The 21089-nt window shown below is 45.3% G+C and overlaps 1 protein-coding gene across 1 annotated transcript in view; it reads right to left on the reverse strand.

Moving 5' to 3' along the window:
* Positions 1–5435: 5435 nt before the first annotated feature.
* Positions 5436–21089, reverse strand: part of SDK1 (sidekick cell adhesion molecule 1) — a 382049-nt gene continuing 366395 nt past the window's right edge. The window contains exons 41-45 of the mRNA XM_059484654.1: positions 17551–17715; positions 14713–14850; positions 12679–12799; positions 12341–12470; positions 5436–5800 (exon numbers count right to left, since the gene is read on the reverse strand). Of these exons, the coding sequence (XP_059340637.1) occupies positions 5525–5800; positions 12341–12470; positions 12679–12799; positions 14713–14850; positions 17551–17715 (830 nt within the window). The 3' untranslated portion in view covers positions 5436–5524. The remainder of the gene's footprint in view (positions 5801–12340; positions 12471–12678; positions 12800–14712; positions 14851–17550; positions 17716–21089) is intronic.

Below are 21089 nucleotides of genomic sequence, written 5' to 3' on the forward strand. Positions count from 1 at the left end.
ATCCAGTGATTCAAGCCCCAAGAAAGTGCACAGTGATCAAACAGCATTGAAATAATGAATTTCCTGTCAAGTCTTGAGGCCCCAAGGCCATTTAAAGTGGGTAAGTGGCAGCTTTGAGAAGATAAAATTCTGAGTCAGAGCCTGAATCTCAAGTGCTAATGGTACTTCACTCCTTGTTCAAACAAATCTCACCTGTCCCAGGTGTCACGTGTGTGCTTATCCATTGTGGCTCTCTGCTGTCGGCAGGGCAGACTCTCCAACTGCACAAAGTGCAAGGCAGCTTTCTTTTTCTGGGAGGGCAGGGTGGGACAAAAGGAGTACAGAAATACGAGGAACAGAAGGGTCTGGAAGTGTCCGAGGCCAGGCTGGATGGGGCTTGGAGCAACCTGGTCACAGTGGAAGGTGTCCATGTCCATGGCAGGGGGGTTCAAACAAGGTGATCCTTAAGATCTCTTCCAACCCAAACCATTCTGGGATTCTATGACTTGTCAGGTGGAGCCATTTCAGGCCCATCATGTTCAGTCTTGGGGTGAGCATGCTCCTAATTCAAGGGTAGTTTCTATAAAGAGGTTTCAATGGGTTTTGTAGAACCACATCATCCATCACATGTGTGGCTTTGCTTGAACACCACACCAATAAACCTTTGCTCACCTCCAGTAACCTTGTAGCTTCTAGGAACACCTTGATAATGTGTGGATTCCACATGTGCTGATAACAACCTATAAAAGCAACCTAAGGAATGTGACTGAACTAGCAGGAACTCCAGGCTGAGTGGAGCTGTCTGCAGTACAACCTGCCCATGTCCCAGCAGCTCTGTGGTTCTTCCTTTCCAAACATCACTCCTCATTGCATGTGTCCTCGCTGCTACTGGTACAGGAGATCAGCAAAAACAGGAAGTCTTGGCATCTTGGTCACTCTTACACAGCACAAGCTTCTGAACTTCAAGATTTCTAATGCCTCTGCCAGAGGTTATCTTTTTAATGATGTTGTTTGCTTTCTTTTAAAGTTTCTGATAAATTGCTTTTCTAAAAGGATTTTTCTCCAACAACTTGTCCTGTATATCTGAAAGCAATGTGTGGGAAAAGACACCAGTATATATATATACTCTGTATATATACTCATATATATACTATATATATATACTCTGTATATATACTCATATATATATGCTCTGTATATATAAAGACCTCTCTCCTCCCTTTTTGGAAAGCAGATTAGATAATCTTTGGATGACCCAATGGATTTCTTGAGGGAAGCAATGGCAAGGATAATAAACGCATCCTCATGTCAAGATCTTTAGTCCAAACAATTGCTACACAGCTTCTGGCAGAGACCTTGGTATAAGGATGAAAAATGAGATCTTGGCCCATCTGCAAAACATCACTGGTTTGAACACTCAAAATGAAGAGGGAAAAGAAATCCTTTTAAGTAATAGATTAGTTTCTTTTCTGTGTATTTTTCTTTCTTCTCTCCAGTCATGCCAACTGCTCCCAAAAGTGGGATCACTGGCCGAAGTGTGATTCCTTTAGTAACTGCTGATGAAAGCCTTTGCTCTCACCTCTCCCCGCCCTCCCCACGAGGGCAGTCCACGAGTGACTCCCAGGGCAGGAAATAAGAGACTGGCACTGATGAAAGCAAAGGAGTGCCCTCTCCTGTCCCTTGTCACCACTGCCATTTGTACCTGCACAGTGCTGGCCCTGCCCAAATATCAGAGCATTAAGAGGCAGGAATAGAAAATACTCCACCCAATGGTGTGGGTCATGGTGGGGACACACCATGTGTGACCCGGATTTTGGGGGGGATAAAATGCTCTACTCACAGTGGGCTGGAACAGCACAGCTCCTTCATGTGTGCACTTTTGCATGTGAGTTATGACAGGGACAACTTGACGTCTGGGGCTGGGGGCATTGCTGACAGTGGTGACTGCTGTCACCTCAGCCCTGCAGGGGGTGAAGACTTGGGCACTTTTTACCTGCAGGAGACTGGATATTGTTATGGCTATTGCATGAAAAACAGCTCCTATTAAACCATTCCCTGAAATGTCTCCCTTGGTCATTTCATGATGCTGCTTTTATTTTCCAGTAACAGTCACCAAGAGACCTGAGAAACAGGGGAAGGGAAATAAATAAATAAAAATAAAATATCCCAAGAAGGCTTTTTAAGCCTTCATTTTTCAAGACTATTCTAAACAGGAAGATGGAAATGGAAGCAAATTCAATGAGTGAAGTTACTGTAACATGACAACTGATGTTTAAAAGTTGTATTTCAAGGCTGCAATTTCCAAAGATTGTAGCAATGAAATAGAGCTTTCTTCCTAACTGATGGAGTATTTCCTTCCAGATAAAACAATTTCCCTGATATGTGAAGTAAATAAAACCTACCTATTAACCATGTTTTACAAGTTGAGCGTGTTAGCAAGAAGGTGGAGGCATCACACATGGAGCTACACACAATCCTGCACAGCAGAAAACACATCCTGTGCCCAGCTGAGGGCTGGACAGGGCACTGCAGCTGCCTATCGAAAATAAACCCAAGTGTCAGAAAAGCCTGAACACAACAGAACCAAGAGTGACAACAGTATGGATGAGAATGGAACAGAAACACCTTTGTTGGGATCAACAGGTCCTAAAGGAATCACACCTAACCTGTTATTTCGACAGCAGTCAGAAGAAAAGAGCCACACAGCCAACTCAGCAGGTCCTCAGCAAGCTCAGGCTTTTTAGTTGCAGCTGGTTCTGAGAAAAAAGGAACAATTTATTCTCCTTGCTTTGTATAGATTGTGCTGCTCCCCATGTTGTCCTTCAGCAGAGCAGTGGCCACAAAGTCCATTTCCTTTATTCCCCATGGTTTTCTTGTTTTTTTTTCCTCAATGTGGTATCAGATCAACCCCAGGGAGTAACTGCACCTTACACCAAGTGTAAGGCAATATTCAGGAGATGTGGAGTTACACTATGCTTTCCTTTGGAGCAAAGTCTTCGGTGTTCCATCTGCTTCCTACTAATTTTCATCCCTAAAGTCCTCAGTGGTCCTTGGAGGGCTCCTCCTGCAGCATTACCTCTTACACCTGTTGGACAAGGGCCATTAAAATTCCAAGAGCAATTGCATTGTTGTGTCAAATGTATAAAAACAACATGCCTAAAATATGTAATCTGATGCAGGAAATGATAAAGGAAAAGGAAAACAAATCAGAAAGTCACGTACATAATTTTGTCTAAGAAACAAAAAACACAGACTGAAAACAAATTTTGGCAGTTCAGTAATTAAAGCAAAGTCCATATGGCTTAAGAGAACAGTCAAAGTGCACAGAAGGCAGTGGGTTTTTTGTTTGCTTTGCATTCCTCTTCACAGCACACTCCAAGTCATCCTCTTTGGAGCCCCATCTCCATCCCACACACATCCTACCCAGGTGCAGAGAGGGGGATGACTCACAGGGTTTTGGCTCAGCCGTGTCTTTGCGAGTCCCTTGCCATCTAACGAGCTGCAGATCATTATCCCAAACTCAAAAGCCCTTAAACACACCCACTGGAGTTTTTGGTTTTGAACTTTTTCTTCCTGGAACCTTTGGAGAGGAACAGCAATCCAGTGCCAAAGCAATGCAGAGTGTGCATGCACCAAGAGCAGCAGTGCTCGGAGGCAGTGCCCAAGAGTAAAGGCAGTTCTGAGATAGTTTGCCCTGTCCAAGAGGCACTGAAAGGTGACAGCAAGGCTGAGCTGGCCCTTGGACCTGTTCTGGTGAGGTGCCACCAGGATACTCCCAGCCAGGCCCCTGGGCAGCCTGGTTTCAACAACCTTCTCTGAAGACACCACCTGCCCCTGCCACAGATGTCCCACATGCCCTGAGAGGACAGGGACAATTTTCTGTGGTAACAATGCCCACATGAGCCTTGACAGGACCAAGCAAGCACCAATTTTCCTGGCTTATCCACCTGGAAGAAAATGCCAGATCCTGACTTGGCAAGGACTCTCCTACTTCCAAATTCATCTTTCAAAATCTTATGATAAAAAGTCTGGTGACCCAGGACTGTTGCTACTTGGATTCTTTCAATGCCTGACAACTTGTGAGTAAACAACTTGCTACTAAACATGACAGACTCAGAAAAAGGATAGAAAAGAAGAAAACAAAAAGTGAGCTGTACAAAAAGATGAAAAATAAACTAAAAGTCTCCTCTTTTCTTTCCAAAGGCTGTAGGTTCAAGTGCACAGAGCAGGCTGTAAATGTGCACAAGGTAATTCATGACCCCAAAGCCTGAAAAACCTGGTTAGCTTTATTTGGAGACACTTTTTTGCTTCTCCCAGATATGAAGCTGCAGAATCAATAAAAGGCACCTGTGGACACCAAAACTCACCCAGTCTGTGTGGTGTGTCTTTGTACTAAAAAAATAAAATCAAACAAACCCTGCCACTCTGTACTTTTTTACAGACCAATAAACAGAACTGCAGAGTCTGGGTGAGAAAGGATGTTCAACTTCTGTTGGCAGGGCATGGTAACTCTGATGATCAAAACCCTCATCAATTAGTAAACTCTCTAGGTTGTCACTGCAATTTTAATTGAAAAATTCCTCTGGCTTGCTGGGTTGTGTCCTCTGACTTTTAAAAAATGACTGATTCAAGTAGTACATGCAGTCCACAAGGAGCATTAGAGCCACACCAAAAATAAACTGACCTTACATCTGAATTCTTCCCACTTGCTTCACCCACCACTGCCTACAGCGCTCTTTTGAGCCATCTCCTCTTCCAAAGGCCCCGGAGTTGGAATATTTAAAGAATGCAGCAGGTCCCATTTGAAGAAGAAAGAAAAGCAGGTCGGTAATTGAATATAAATACAGCAGTAGTGAGCTTAGAGCAGACACGGTGACACATCTGAGCCTACACTGGTCAGCCAGTACTCCTAATGTGTGGAGCAGTGAGGAGAAGAGAGGTGTCTGCTTTTCACCTAAAAATGTGTCCATTTTCTGTGTTCTGTTTTAATGTTTCTCTGTTGATGACAGAGAAAAATTAAAAAGAAGAGAAAAAGAAAATAAAAAAGAGTAGAGAAAAAGGAAGAAAAAGGAGCCTGGGAGGTTTTATGTTTTCTCTTCAAATCACATCACAGAGTCACTCATTGCATCTAAGGAATTCACCTGCTTGTTTGGGAGCAGTGGGACGGGAGGAGGGCAGAGAAAGAAAGAGGGAAGGAGAAGGGCATGGGAGCTGCTTCCTGAAGCAGTGTTACAAAAAGCGGTTAAAAAACCCCTACTATTCACAAGTGGTTAAAATCATCACTGTTCAGAATTCCTTTTTTGTCTTTTTGTTTTCTTAAACAAAGATTCAGCTAGTTCAGCTCCGTGTTTTTATAGAGTTGATTGTCTTCAGAAAGAAAAAAAAAAAAAAAAAAAAAAAAACAACAAAAAAACCAACCAAAACACCCTCAACCCAGCCTCAGGTGTGTTCCCATCCGTTTCTACCCTGATCAGAGCGGTCCCCCAGAGTTCAGCGCCCCGGCCACGCACACGCGGTCACTGCGGCTGTCCCGCCGTGTCCCAGCTCAGACGAAGGACGAGAATCCTGTCACTGGAGTCCGGGAGCCGGGCGCGGGCTGGCCCGTGGGGGTGTACACCCCTCCTGAGCTCTGTGTGGTGATGACAGTCTGGAAATAGGGCTCTGCCTCGCCGGCCGTGCACTCCTCGTATCTGTAGGACGCCGGGTGCTGCTTCACCCCTTTCTGCTGCCGCTTCCACGAGTTGTAGTAGGTGGGGTCGCTCATGTAATGGTTCACAAAGGAGTGCTTGGGCAACTCGTCCTCGTAATCCGAGTCAGTGACCTGGGGCATCGGGAAAAATAGAATTAAATAATCGGTCATTAGCATCGATGATAATTTTAGTCTGTTGTGGTAGCAAATAAATGGGAGGCAAGTTTAGCATCACCAGCTGACTAAAGCTGTAATGTTAAGGTAAGTGGGATGGCAGTCCAAGTGTGGTACAGGCTGGGCTGTGGAAAAGCACTGTGCTCTGCTTTAGCCAGACTTTGCTGCTAGAGGGAGAGTCCCCTGATAATAAGTGACAGAGAAATCCCTTCTAATTCCCTGCAGAATGGTGCAGGGGCAGCCAGGAACTCCTGCTTGGGCACAAGATGCAGGGAAATGTAGAGAGGTCACAGCAAAACCAACAGTTTTCAATCACAATCAGAAATATTGCAGTTACCACTGAGTATCTCTCTTCTGATGGAAGGACAGCAGGGATGCCTTCCACACAAACACTCTGTTTAGCCAGGCCAATGTTTGGGGTGGCCAGCCCAAGCCACTGGCACAAAACTCCGGGTGTTAAGTATTGAAAATTAGTTCTATAACTGGAAGGAAGTTAAGTAAAATCAGACTTTTTTACGGGCAAATAACACTATTTGCATGTTCCAGCTGATTATGGGTGGTACAAGGTACACAACCAGCGGGGACAGAAGAAAGAGAATGCAAAATCTGGGGAAGAAGAGCTGCCAGGCAGGAGGGGCTGCTTCCTTGGGATGAGTCAGACCCAGCTCTGCACTCAGAGCGGATCTACCCCTGAAACATTTATGCACGGTGGCTGGAGAGCTTCAAAGCTCCCATCAATATCAAGCAGGAGCTCTATTGAGATGTAACCAGATAAGCTCTGTGCATCTGCCCCTCCTCTGAAGTGCTGCTGCTGGGATGCAGCTGGAGGAATCACAGAGGGCTTGTACATTTCTGCTGAGCGCAGAGACCACAGCAAAGCCTCAGCCCTGGAATCTCAGAGCACATTTTCCTTCTGTTCCCACTGATGTTCCCACCAGTAACAACCCCATCCCATCCAGCACACAAACATTTACCCAGGCATTTCCACATCTCACATCTTCCCTCAAAATCTCCAACTAGACCATGCAAAAGCTTTTATTCCTTTCCTCCTCCCCACTCAATAATCTGCGTTGCCAGTTCTAGAGGCAATTAAATATCAAAGTAGGAGCTGCCTAAGACACACAAGAGAGACAGGTAAGTGAAGCTCATCACTGCTCATTGCTGCAATTAGTTTCAAAAGGTTGGTGTGGTTCTGATCTATGACACCACCCAGCAAACACACATCCTTCTTGATCCTGCCTGCCACAAAACTTGTCTTTCCTCCTCTAAAGCTCCTTTTTAATGGTCTCTGAAGAACAATCCTCAAATGCCTTGTGAACCATCGTTTGAAAAGGGCACAGTATCCATCATCCCCCTTCTTTGCTTAGGTAGCTGCTTCAATACTATTCCGTGCCCATTTTCCAGCACAGAGGGTGATGGACAGAGCTGAGAAATTTTTCCCAGTGCTTTCCAAAAGTGAGCAAAGCGGCTCTTTACAGCTTTGCAAAACTTCCCTTCCACTATTACCCAGGCTTTGGCTCTTCAGGAACTATGTACTGTTTGATTTTTAAGAATGAAAAGCTTCAGGTGCCTTGACAAGTAATTACTAATACAACAAAGCCCTATCAGCATTTCATAATTACTCCAGAATGAACAGAGCAAGCCTGTCTCCTAGAAAAACACTCCTTTGCACCAGCTGCCAGGCTGGGGAAGCCAACACCCGACTCCCTCCAAAGACCTTCCTGAACAGGTGGTTTTTGCAGCATTCCTGGAATACCTCCAGATCTGGGCTACTTCACAGCCAGTGGGTGCAGAGAGCAGCTCCAGAGTCTTGGCACTGCTGCCAGGAGCATCCTGCCAGCACTACCCTGTCTGTTTTTGCAGGGGGCTCCAGCAGGAGTGCCATGGATGGCTGCAGATGTGGCAGCATGGCAGGGCCTGGCAGCAGCAGCTCAGGCTGGTCCTCAGCCAATTTCACCTAAAGATCCCCAAACCCTCTGGTTCCCTCTGTCCTCAGCAGGAAACAAGTTATTGCACTCTGCATCAGTCTCCAAACACGATGCTGTGTGTCCATAGTGCAATTTTAAGGTAAATGCCTGGGAAGCTGAGGGATGATGTGGAAGAAAAGTCTCTGCATCCTGAGCAGAGACAGGATTGCTCACCAGAAGCAGCACCCAGAGGTGTGAGCTCCTCCAGCTCCTGTGTTGTGCTCTCTCCATTAAAGGTACAAGGCACTGCTCTGCCATGGCCTCTGACTCCTTCCCCTGCCCAGCATCACTTTCACAGACTCAGACACTCTCAGCCACCCAACAAGAAAACAGAGCCCTGCTGAACAGAGGCATCACAGCTGAGCTGAGGTGGCACAAGCATGAGGAACAAAAGAACCCCCACAAACTTCTGGTGGCTCTTTATGAATCTTCCTGATGTCCCCACAGACACAGAGGATCTGTGGGGTTGGATAAAGCCAACGAAAAGCTGGAAAATGCAAAGAAGCATGTGACATGACTTTCTAGCTGTAATAGTACTTATGCAGCCACTCGAGTTCTGTCCATCACAAGCAAAGAAACCACTCACTCACAAAGCTAATATAATTTCTGTTCCTAAGCCAATTCTTTCAACATTGCCAGAAGTCAACATATTTAAGAGAAGAAATCCTGGGAACACTTTAAGATGAGCTGCTACCATTTGAAATATGGTGTACTCAGATTTGCCATGAACTGAAAGAGGGAATTTAAAACAATACCACTTGCTGATAATTTTTCCACTAATTAGTTCATTATACCAACTGAAAGGGAACAATAATTTGGTGTAAATAAGGCCAGGGTCTTTCAGAAGGAAAGACTGCCATGAAGCATATAGGGCTGCAGTAACTTCAGCCATTCACCATCATTCAGACTGATGCTGGAAAGGATAACCTGCTTGTTAGGGCTGATATAACAGGTTTTTTCTGTATTTCTTTCAGGATAACCAGGAACTGACTGTTTTGTCCGTGTTTCTGAAGTATCTCCCAAGGTCTGCTCCCAGCAAGACTCCAGTAACCACCCTAGTCAGCAAGGAATGCTCTAAACTGGCATTCCACAGCCCGATGAGAATCAAGGAGAAGTAAGATAAACCTGTTTAGCATGACAATACAGACAGCTTATACTAAAGGATTACTCTTTAGTGGTTTTTAAGCTATTGAGTAAATAGAAATGCTACAGGGCTTTTTGCTTTGTTTTCAGTTTTCTCCTTTCCCTGCGACTGTGGCTGTGTTACCTTGGAAACCTCCATAGGCTGGAGCGTGATTGGGTGTGTGGTGACATTACACACTGTCAACCAAAGGTGCATGGATGCCTAAGAAACAACAAATACAGAAAATGAGAGGCTATTGAGGTATATTTTTCATAGTAAAAAATGCATGAGTGCTGCTCAGAGGCAAGTCAGCCACCAGAGTTGGCTGGCTTAGTCAGTGGGAAATGTGATAATAAATTTGATAATAGTTCCAGTTATCCTTTTAAGTGACTACAAAAGAAACAGCCTTATAAGATTACTTCTAAAAATGTAGATAACAGCAGGAATTTTTTTTTTTTGTTGGCCTCAAATAAATATGCTGTAAAAGAGACAAGGTAACCCAGTATGCAAAATATTTCTCTGGACATGGGAACCCACTCTTATTTTATGTGTCACCTGCAGCTGGTTTCCACATAGTGCCCAACTTGTCAAAATCACTGAAGAGCTTTACTGGAAACAAGTTAAACCCTGTTTCCTCTGAAGTGTTAAGTGGAAATGACTATCTTCCTAGAGAGCTGAGAAAGCCAAAGCCAGTCAAATTGCAGACAGCAGTGGGAAGGCCAGAGCATCCAGCACTGACTGATAATGTGTGCACCCTGTGAGAGTATTTTCTCCTGGAAACAGTTTTTGGGAGACCACAAGGACACGTGAGAACACACAAACGTGCACCAGCCTCCCCTCTCCTCCTGCTCTTCCTTGGCTGGATGACACTGCAGGTACATAATCAGATTTCTATACATGGTGAACACCAAATTTTTTCAGATTATCTGTCCAGAGCTTTGTCCACTTCACTCATTAACTAAAAGCCTATTATTATTAATCATTTGGAATTTACACTCATAGCAGTTTCCTGCTCCGTACCCGCCAATTAAACTTCTTTAACCTCATTAACAGTACTGGTGCTTGGCTTTCAGGACATGGAATAAGTTCACCACTTGATTTATGAATATTAAGAGTCCTACTTGATTTCCTCTTTGTTTCTGCGTGTCTCTCCCCTCCAGGAGGGAGCTTGGAAGAATGATCCCAGGCAGATGTGTTTTAAGTGCAGTCAGTCAGCCCAAGAGTTCTTCATGTTCAGCAAACCCCAGGAGACTTGAAGCCAGTGAGCTTCCTTCTTTTCCATATAAAATCTTGACACCTCAGGCAACAGGCATAAGACTAAGCAGTAACACGGTGACAAGTGGATTGAAGGCAAAGGCACAGGTTTTGTCCCTGCCTGCCCTGATGTGCATCACATTAAGCAGAATTTGAGACCCACACACAGATGTGTTAGAGGAAAACAGCATCAGGACCCTCTGCTGCAGAGGACCAAACCTGGGTAGAGCTCTCACATGAAAAGATGTCTTTAACTCTTCATCTAATGGCAAATGTTTCTGCCCGCTAAGACAGATGGAAAATCTGAAACTCTCAGAAAACAGAGCTTGTCTATTACGATCTCCTCTGAGAACAGAAACTAAAAGAAAATAAAAGACAAACAGGAAGAGCTAATAGGTAGAGGAACACTTGAAAAGAGAGTGGTCAGTCATCTATGCTCACCTCTGCCCCAGCCCACCCTCACCTCCTGTCTGCACCTGCCAACATAAACAGCATTTCCAGGCTGATCAAAAGGCAGCATCTCCTACTGCTACCTCTACTGGGAGCATATTAACATTTCATGACTAAAAACACTCCCCACTACAAAAAACCCCAAACAAGCATCAAAGACATTATACAAGCAGGCTGCATCTCCAAGCCCCAAGAAAAAACAGGGGCATATTTTATGCACAGACTCACGTGCACACCCACATTCACAAAAACACCAGAATCTCAACTGAGACCTTCAGGCTCAACAGCAATACAACAGTAAATAAACAGTAAATATCAATAGCCTGAGGAAAAAAACCCCAAAATCACATCATTCCCTGCTGTACAAACAGTGCATATAGAAGGCATAATGACACCCTGCAAGGAGACTTCTGCACATCACCAGGAAATACCACATGGGACATTGAAATTAATGTCAAAAGGTGCCAGTGCTAAATTCACGATCATGCTCAGCAAACTGCTTTAATGACAGGTTTAATGCTGGGTTGTTACAGTGACATGACCAAAGCACTATGGGTTTAATCTGGAGGGTAATGCTGGAGCATTGCAGAGACAGCAGCTTGAGCTGCACCAAGGAAAGCTGCCTGCACGACGGGTCGGCCACAGGGCAGCACAAAGCAGCAGGCTGTCGGTGGTAATTAGCAGGAGGTGAGAGCTAGGTAGCCAGCAAAAGCAGCTGTAGCTGCAGGTGCAGAAAAGCTCCAGATGAAAACTGTCATCTTCTTTCACGACTTGCTGCCCGTGATATTTTCTTGCTGGAAGGGTCAGGTTTGGCATGGTTTGGCCCACTGCTCGCTTCTTGCGCTGTCAGTTCGGATTCATCAGGATCTCAGCTGACAGTGTCTGATTTTAGAGACAGATTTACCTTTCTGGATCTCCTCTGAAGTCTGTCTATTCACCAATGGCCACTGCTGGACTTTCACAGCCAGCAAGCACTTTATTCCTTCTTACAGGGAATGTGGAACACAAGATGGAACCCTGCCAGATGGATAATGCTGGCAAACACCCACCTTCTGTGGAGAACAGTCTACAGGCAAGGCTGGGGTGTTCAGAGAGCTGAATGCTGGACTCTCACAGCCATGACCAAGTTACTCACTCCCCACCTACTCCCTCTGTAACCAAGGCAGTGGCTGTCACCACTCAGGCCACTCTTCTCACTGGTGGGGTGTGCTGCAGCTGTCAAACTGCAAATCACATTCACACTGCAGTCAGTGCAACAGGGCAAAGCACATCTCACCTTCAACCTCACCTGCAAGACAGTAGCTGGTTATTTTGCAGCAGATGTGTGTTTTCCCAAAATGCTCCAAGTTTGCAGCCCACAGGCAGAAGGGCGTGTGCAGATGGTCCTTGAGAGAGGTCAGCACTCCCTGTCTGACTGATTGCACTTATCTTTCTACCTGACTCTGGAAAACTGAATATCTGCCAAGGCCAGGTCTGGAATCTGCCCTGGCTGGGTCCTGCTTGTCATTTTTCCCTTTGATATTTTTATTTTAAGATGTGATGCAAACAGCCTGGTGAATTGAACCTTTTAAAATCCCTGAGACAGACAGTGACCACACAGCATGATGCAGATATGGGACTGGGACTTCAAAGACTTGCCAGGATTCAGCATGGAAATGATTCTCTGTGGTGTCTGTGCAATGTGAGGCAGAGGGAAATCCTTACCTCTGACTCTGACACCTCCAGGGGCTTCTCATTGAGGCCCAAGCCCTCGGTCAGCACAGCCCCGTTGTACTTGTTGCAGATATCCTCATCAGAGTAGTGCAGCCCCCCTGGGCTTGGCCGAGGAGGAGACCTAGGAAATGCAAAGGATGAGTGACTGGGATGTTGTTATTCCCCTGGAGTTAATGAAATCGTGCTTAGAAGCCAGAATCACAGCTTGAGGCAGAGACTTGGGTGTTTAAGTCCTCCCTGGATTCTTCAGTCTCTCCCTTTTGAGTCCTTAACAGTGCTTGAAGCTAGAAGAAAGACATTCCAAAAGCACAGCATTCCCAGCTTTTTACCTGGTTCCATTCTTCTTTGAGAAGGTGCTCTTGATGTTCAGGTGTCTGCTGTTGAGCTCCAGAGCAGTGAAGCCTCCGTTGTCCAGGGTGACTGACTCTTCCACGTTGGAGATGGTTTTACCTGGAGCCAGGAAATAAAAGGTTCAGCTGAAACAAAAACACCTTTCCCCAAATAGAACTGCAGAAGCTAACTCGCCCTTCTTTCTTTTTATGACATCATTAATTATTTGAAATTCTCTTTATTTTTTCTCCTGGCAAGTGAGAACAGAGTGAAAGCAAGGAGTGTATCAGGAAAGTGAAGGGGCAGAGGAAGTCAAAAGAGGAGAAAGGAGACATGGATAGATGGATGGATTTCATTCAGAGACAAGTATCTAAAATAGCACAGATTAACTGTGCTTCAAAAATGCTTATTCTTGATTTTTGACTATAAATAGAAACCTGATAACTAATTTAGGTGGCTACTGAAGATGTCCTTAATCAGGTGCTGTGAATCCCATTCTACGTTGATTGGACTAAAGCGAGGGAAAGTAAAACTAGAAAAAGAGAAAAAGGAGAGAAAAAAGGCAGGAAAAAAAGCAAGAGGAAGGGCAAGTGGATAGCAAATGGGAAAAGCATGCCACAGCTGAAATGGGGATCAGGCAGGGAGAAATCACCAGACAATGTAAGGCAGGAACAGGGACAGGATGGGAAGAAGAAGGAGAATACAGCCCAGTATATTATTTCTTGTGATCAAATCTAGCAGGAGCTTGTTCTGTGCTGTGCTCATCCTTTGTCATCCCAAAGGTGTGAGCTGAGCCCGTGTCCCAGGGAGAAGGGCTGGCTGCCACTTTGCAGCAGACAGGTGCTTTATCCTCAGCTTCAATTTCAGTGCTGCATTAAGGCTCTGTGAACACGGATATCTGACAGCACAGGTCAGACCTGCCTTTTCATGTCTGTCCCCCAAACACAGTAAAACTAAGAAGATGAGAGATTTCCTATGGGCTGTGCATACAAATATATAATAGTATTAACTTGGTAAAATGCCACGGTATTCATACATCTTGTATCTCATGGGACTGAAATCTGATTTCTAACACTTGTTAGAAGTGAATTACAAAGAAAGAGAAGATCTTCACTTTGGGACTGAATTACTAAATACTGCCTGGAAGACTTCATTACATTAATCCCTAAGAAGAGGTAGTGCAGAGACCCATCCACCTGATCCTTTTCATTAATGTACCTTTTCTGGCACCTCCTGGCATCAGAGAAATTTCCTGCTGCAGGTGGAGGAGGCTATCAGAGAAATACACATGTGAACAACCCTTCCAGGACTTTATCACGTAGGGAGAAGAAAAGTAAAAACAATATTCAGAGCTCAAGAATGAGGCTTTTTCAAAGGGGACTATTTGACATTCTAAGTTACAGAGCAGGTAGCTCCTGTTTCCTTTCAAGAAAGGAGGCTGGAAAAAATCATCACTAAAGGAAAATTCAAAGCTTGGTTCTCACTGTATGTTAAAATCTAACAGGTCCAGATAACCAAGACACCTCCTGGCTGCTTGGCCCCCAGCCCAGCAACTGCAGCTTGACTTAGGGAAGGAATGTGGGATGCAGGGCACTCAATATAAAGGAACAGTGATAAAGCCCTCACACACAGAGGTTTAGAATATCTGCATTGGTACAGCCATGGAAAAGCAGAATCTTTCTCCTTCTCCCCGTCTATCAGGGATTTATGCCAAAGTTAAACAAAGGCTCAGCTAATTCCTTATTTATTCCTTATCTGCCAAGTGTTTGACCCAGACTCCTTGGCTTTTACTGCAGTCCCTGGGACCTCCAGAGTCTGTCCTGTCTGAGCTGGTCAGTGTCCAAACCCTGATCCAGTGTGGCTGGGGGCAAAAGCCATTTCTACCAAACCAGACAGCAAAAAATTCCAAGTTTTCTGCCAAGCAAAATAGCTCTAACACAGTCCCTGCTGAGGAAATCAGAGGTTCAAAGGAAAGGCATCTCTGATTCCCACAGCTTTTGAGACTTTTGCACAGCACAGAGATGGTGCCTTACCTCCATTGCAGTTCTTGTACTTCTTGCTCTGGCCATGCAGGACCAATGCAAACACCACCAGCAGGATGAGGATGAGGCTTGAGAGAGCCATCACCAGCAGAAACCACCACTCCTCATAGAAAGGGGCTTCTGTTTGTGCTGAAAGAGCAAAAAACAAATAACAGTTCCTCTTTATGCCCCCTTAAAAATTTCTCTTGTTCCCCACAGGGAACAATGACTCCACAATGGTGCTCTGGAGAGGAGGGGGTTCAGACTCTCAAGGGGCTTGCTGACCCTTCTGAGATGGCAGAGAACAGGAGCACAGAATCCAAGCCAGAATCCCAGGATGGTTTAGGTTGGAAGGGATCTTAAAGCTCATCCAGTGCCATCCCCCTGCCATGGGCAGGGACACCTTCCACTATCCCAGGTTGCTCCAAGCCCTGTCCAACCTGGCCTTGGACACTTCAGGGATGTGGCAGCCACAGCTTCTCTACAACCAATTCCCTCTCTACAAGCACCTTTCATACCCCTGGAGCAGCTCCAGAGGCTCTTAGCTACGTTATCACCAGGAGAAGAGAGGCAGGTTTCTTCCCACAGCTCTGCACACCTACATTTATTGACCATGGCAGGTTAGCACTCTTGGGTCAAGGGAACCATTATACACGTGCCATGACCCATGATTATTCCACTTTTTGGGAGGCTTACCTTGCCAAAATGCTGCTCAGTGGCTCTTTGAAAAATACAGCTAGTGCCAGGGAACAAAGCACACTTGGTTCAGCATCTTTCAGTACCTCCATTAACTCCAACTTCCAACATTCACTGCTACTCTACATCACTTCTCCATCCACTGAGCCAAGCCTGATGTGCAGCACAGGGATATCAATTCAATTGCCTGGATTTTTGGCAGTCTCAGGTAATTTCACCCCATTTGACCTCAAGTGGAAACACAAAATGACACTAACTTCCTCTTTCTGGAGTTAGCTCGCCAGTCTTGGTTGAAAGTAATAAGTATTGTTGTTTTCTTGCAGTGATATTCTCTTTGTCCTCCCTTGAGCTCCCTCAGCTTTGGGGAAAAGTGCAGCCTCTGAGCACGAGCCAGCAGTTGACATACTGCTGTAGTCCTTAAGGTGGAACACCACCTGGCAGGAATGGGTGATGCCAGGAGAACAACCCAACCCCTATCACCAAACCCTCCTTCCCTCTTTCCCTCACTGTCCCAAACCTGGATCTGAATAAAAATCTGTTTTAAGCCCAACGATACGAGCTCAAATTTGTTCCAGATCACTGAGTATTCTGCAGCAGGGAAAAACAGCCACGCTCCTTCTTTGCTAGGAGGCCAGTCCAGGCCAATAAAATCCTAGAGACAAACTGCACAAGCCATGCTGGGATGAGCAGATTCAGGGCAATTTATACCTCCCTGTGCCAGCTGAAGTGGCCAGCCTAAAATGCTTTATACTTTTATGACTGTGAATCTCAATGGAAGCCTCTTACTTTCATGCAGCAATTTGAGAGGAACACTGAAGCATCAAAAGGAGGCGAATTAAATAGTTGTGTTCAAGTGGAGAACTTACAAACAAGCAGTTTATTTATAGAAAGCATCACAAGGAGACTCATGCCCTGCTTCAGAGGAATAAAGTCTTTGAGCAAAGGAAAGACTGACATGATTGCTGGTCCTTTACACTGTGTTACAGCCTCTCTGAAACCCCAGACAGGAAAAACACTGACTCTTGGTGTTTGAAGTGGGTTGTCCATGCCATTGTCCTGCAGAAGAAAAGCAGGGGTAGTGCTCACAGTGAAATCCATGGAAGCTCTCCCGGGGTAAGTGGTTAATTGTGTCGGGACAAGCGCAGCAGCCGCCATGGCGAGAGCAACACTTGCTTCTCCTGCCTGCTGGGGAGTTGTTGAATGGTGTTCATGCCTTTCACTGGAGCAGCAAAGAGATAAAAGCCACTCCAGATACTGGAGCACTGCCAGGTTCTCAGGACTCTCCAGAATTTTGAATCACAAAGCCGCTTTATCAGGTTCTTTTATTCCCCTGTCTTTGCTGACACAGCAAGGATGAAACCGATGGCTCAAAAGCAACCTGGAGTAGAGCAGGGGAAGAGGAGACCCAGCAAAGCCCTCCCAAGGGCAAGGTCTCTCACCTCACCACAGACCAAGGCACTCCAGCTGCCCAGCCCAGGCAAGCTGAGAGGAATTGGATTTTCAAGGTATTCAAGCCCTTTCAGAAAACCAGAGGGCTGGGCTGCTCGCAAAGATTTGGGAAGCATGTTTAGGTCATGGCCCTGTAACTGGGAGTAAGCACAGAGAGCAGGGAGAGTGGGAAGAGCCCCAGAGCATCACAAATGAGCTGTTGTGGTGGAGGGGGACTGGAGACATCACACTGGAGCAGGACTGCCAGCACAAAGGATTGTCAGGAATAATGTGAGACTACACTTCTGTATTTGTGAGAGCTAAAGACAAAGTAACAGAACATGTTTATCAGAGCCCAGAGTAAAAAAAAAAAAAAAAAGAAAAAAAGAAAGCAGAGCAAACAAAAACCAGACTGAGAATGGAGAAAAAGCAAACAAATTGCAGACTCTACAAATTAGTCTTATGACAAGAGATCTGACATAAACAGTCTGAGTAGTTCTTTATCAAGCTTCAAAATGGCACATGCACATTTTTCTTCTTGAGAATCAAACATACTGTAATTTCAAACCTTAATTCACCACTGTATTACTCCAGTTTTATACTAAAACAAGCTGCCCTTGATTATTTGCTGTAACTAGAGAGTCTGATTTGTTTCTTTTTTCCCTCTTCTCCCTCAGCCTCAGGAAACTCCAGTGAAAAAGACTTTTAAAATAAATCCATGATTACCTGATACTGCCACAGAAGGAACACTTGGCTCTCCATAGCCAAACTCGTTGACAGCCACCACCCGGAATTCATAGGTGACTCCTTGTCTGAGCTTGTCCAGGCCCACTGTGTAGGAGGTGGCGCTGCGAGGGATGTCCTTCACAAACATATCCCAGAGTCCTTCATCTAGGAGAGCAGCAAGGAGAGAAATGGCATCAGCTGTGTGCCCTGGCACTCCCACCTGCTCTGTCAGAGAGGTTGTCACCAATGTCACCAGTGCTGTGCTGGAGCCACAGGCAGGGACACGCTCACCTGGAGGCTGCCCTGCGGTACACACAAATGTGAGGGTGCCCTGAACACCCTATCTGTGAATGCATTTATTCAGGATGGGAGCTTTTCAGAGCCCAGATGGAAGAGGTGTCTAAAATCAGCAGCAGCACCCACAGAGACCTGAGCTGGCTGGAGCAGCTGCCACTCCCTCCTGACAGGGTTAGGTCACCCATCAGCACATCTGGCATTTGACAGATCACGTAAACCAAAGGCAGCATTAATGAGTCCTGATCACAAAGGTTCTGCTTGCCTTTTACACTGCAAAATTTGCTCTGTTGTTGAAGCACTCAAGTGAGGCTTAGACTAATGTAAGTCCTGGGAGGCTCTGTGGTGCCAGGGGACTGGTGTCACTGGAGTGCTGCTTGCTCCATGACAGCAACAGTGATGAGTCCTTCACATGGCACAGAGCTGGTGCTCTGCAGTTTTAAACAGAAATGAGTTTTGTTTATTTTTATAAAGCTGTTGAAATTGTTAGAAGCACAATGCCATTCTGATGGGAACATTTCAGTAGGGTAATCTTGGCTCTCCACAGCCATAATTACATTAATCCTGATTCACATCCTGACCAGGCACCATTCCCATCCCTGATCCATACCTGTAACCTCACATTCACTTGACTACAATGTTTGACTACAAAACTTTCAACGAGATGGATGCTGGTACCAGCAGCAACAAAACCAACTATAATTTAAAATATCACTCAGAAATTTTGAGGGCAGGAATCAAACATTAATCTGACTGATTAGTTTCCCAGTAATAATTGGTGCCTAGCATTTCTGCTGAGAAAATGGAGTCTCTGTCTACACATGGGGCCAAACCCTCAGCTCTCCTACTCAGCACAGCTCTCACAGACCTGACCTCACAAGCATCCCATTGGGCTTTTACTTTTAGCTATCAAAGCTGTTCCAACAATACCTATTTTGCTCTCCATGTCCCACAGCAGTGGGAATATGATGACAACCTCTCCACAGACAGGACTTCAGTGTGGGAGCTGCCTGCTTTGAAAGACAGTGGGCAAAGACTGCACTGCGTGGCTCGGCAGCAGCAGGACTTCTGTGGCTCGAGGTGTTATCAAGGTAACAATAAAGCAGGAGCCAGCACTGTTACCCTCTGTGACTCGTTCTGCTGCTGCAGTGTGAGGCAGGAAACTGTTCTCATTTGCTTTGCCTTTACCTGAGTGTAACCTAATTGGAGCCACTGCAGTGATTCCAGAATTGGGCTGGTGTAACAGAGCAAGATCTGGCCCTCAGCCTGCTCCTGTGCCACAGGGAATAGCAGCAAAGATGGATTGATTAACACTGCAGGTGCATTTCCATGTGAATGTTTTAGCTTTGGCACCAGTAAATACTGGCTGGGTGATTTGCACCGCGCTGCACGTCTGGTGACACACACAATGAGTAACAGCCCCAAAGTACAGCTTTGCTGGTCAGGAGGATTGGCAGTCTCAGCAGATGCAAAAAGCAGGCTTGCATTGTTATTGTTCCAGCTGCATTTGAGAAACACCAAAGAACAATAAAAATAGGTAATTTTCCTGCCACGCTTAAAACTCGGACCAATACATTATTCACCAGCATGATCAGACTATAATGAAGTTATCATAATGCACCATTGTTATGTATTAGCTGGGTATTACAATGACTGTAAAACAAGAGATAAAATATTGACTTCCCTTTTACAGGGCAATAGAAGCTGAGATTATTTTACCACATAAAGTTACAATGTAATAAAAACAGGAGTTTGGGATTTAGTTTCTCTGAAGAGGGTGGAGTGAGGGATGCATTTTCAAAGTTGGATTGTTGCAGCCACCAATACTCAGAAGATGCATCTCACGACTATAAAATATTGCCATATTTGCTACAATTGCCTAAGCTTTCATAAACACATTTGTAAACAGCAATAAGAGAATTTGAGCCCATTGTGAATTGTCTGAAAAGCAATTTCTTTGCATTCAAAGCCACTTAAATAGGGGAAGAAAAAGCAACAATAAAAGTGAATGTTCAGCACTCATTACAACAAACACAACTGTTCAGACATACACTTTCTCACTCATTTTCTCAAACCTATCAGGGTGCACAGTGCAGAAAACCCAACAGACCAAGAAGTGTATATTTAAGTGCTTTGTGAAGCTTGCAGTAAGTTGGGAAAACCACCCCTGAGAGTTCAGCATTGCATTTCCTCCTCTCTGTCCCCTTGGCTATGGTGATGATGGTGTGGGGCAGCAAAGGATGCTGGTGGATGTTTCTTCAGAGGCATTTCTGTCTCACAGGGACTCAGAGATGCTCTGGCTGGTGGCCACGCAGTCACGGGCCCATCTCCCTTTCATTCCCTGAAAGAATCTTTGTCAAAACTTTGTTTTTTTCCTTGGGGTAGGTCTGTCAGTGCTGAGTTAATGGTTGGACTCAATGATCCTGAAGGTCTTTCTTTTCCAACCTTAATGATTCTAAAATGGGGCCCAGCTCATTATCCCTGGGCTCCAGAGAGGTGCTGATGCAACTAAATTGGACAGATGTCCTACATCTTCCCTACTGCTGACCCCTAAGCACTAAGCACAGCATACCTGTGGCTTCCCTAGCCCTGGCCAGCAAGACTTTTAATTCCAGAACCTCAATTAATTTATCTTATATCCATCTGGAACATCCAGACCCCTCTTTGTAAAGAATGATCACAATCAGATATATCCAAACTAAAAAATCCCTTTATTCCAGTAGTCAACTTTGAGATTAAATATTGAACACACACTTGTGAATTCCTTCAGTGCACCTCTCCCTCCATCCTCAAAACCAGGTATGCTCTAAATGTTAGAAGCTCAGCTGAAAGAGAATTCATTAGAAGGTCACCCATGATAGCAAAGACTGGCCTTTCAGTTCAGTGGAAGATCATTAGTGCACCATACACAGCATTTTCTACTCAGTCTAGGGAGGAAAGGTGCACATGCCATGGCTGGCACATCAGCTGGGTATTAACTCTTAGAAACCACTGGGAAGAGCAAATTTGCAACTCTAAACAGGGCTCAGGTGCAGGGCTCAGAGGGACATCCCCAGGGAGGCTGCTTTGCTTTTTCTTTTCAGTCACATCAGTCCCCATCTTCACTCCCCACGGCCTTTCACTGGGAACTCAGCCTCTTAAACATGTGATGCAAAAACAAGCACTCCTCAAACAAGAAAGATTTTCCTTTGCTCCTTGTTTCTGTCAGTTTTCCCCAGCCCTGCCCCGTCCTAACTCCTGCTGAT

The sequence above is a fragment of the Ammospiza nelsoni genome, chromosome 17 (assembly GCF_027579445.1).
Source record: "Ammospiza nelsoni isolate bAmmNel1 chromosome 17, bAmmNel1.pri, whole genome shotgun sequence".
Taxonomy (NCBI): domain Eukaryota; kingdom Metazoa; phylum Chordata; class Aves; order Passeriformes; family Passerellidae; genus Ammospiza; species Ammospiza nelsoni.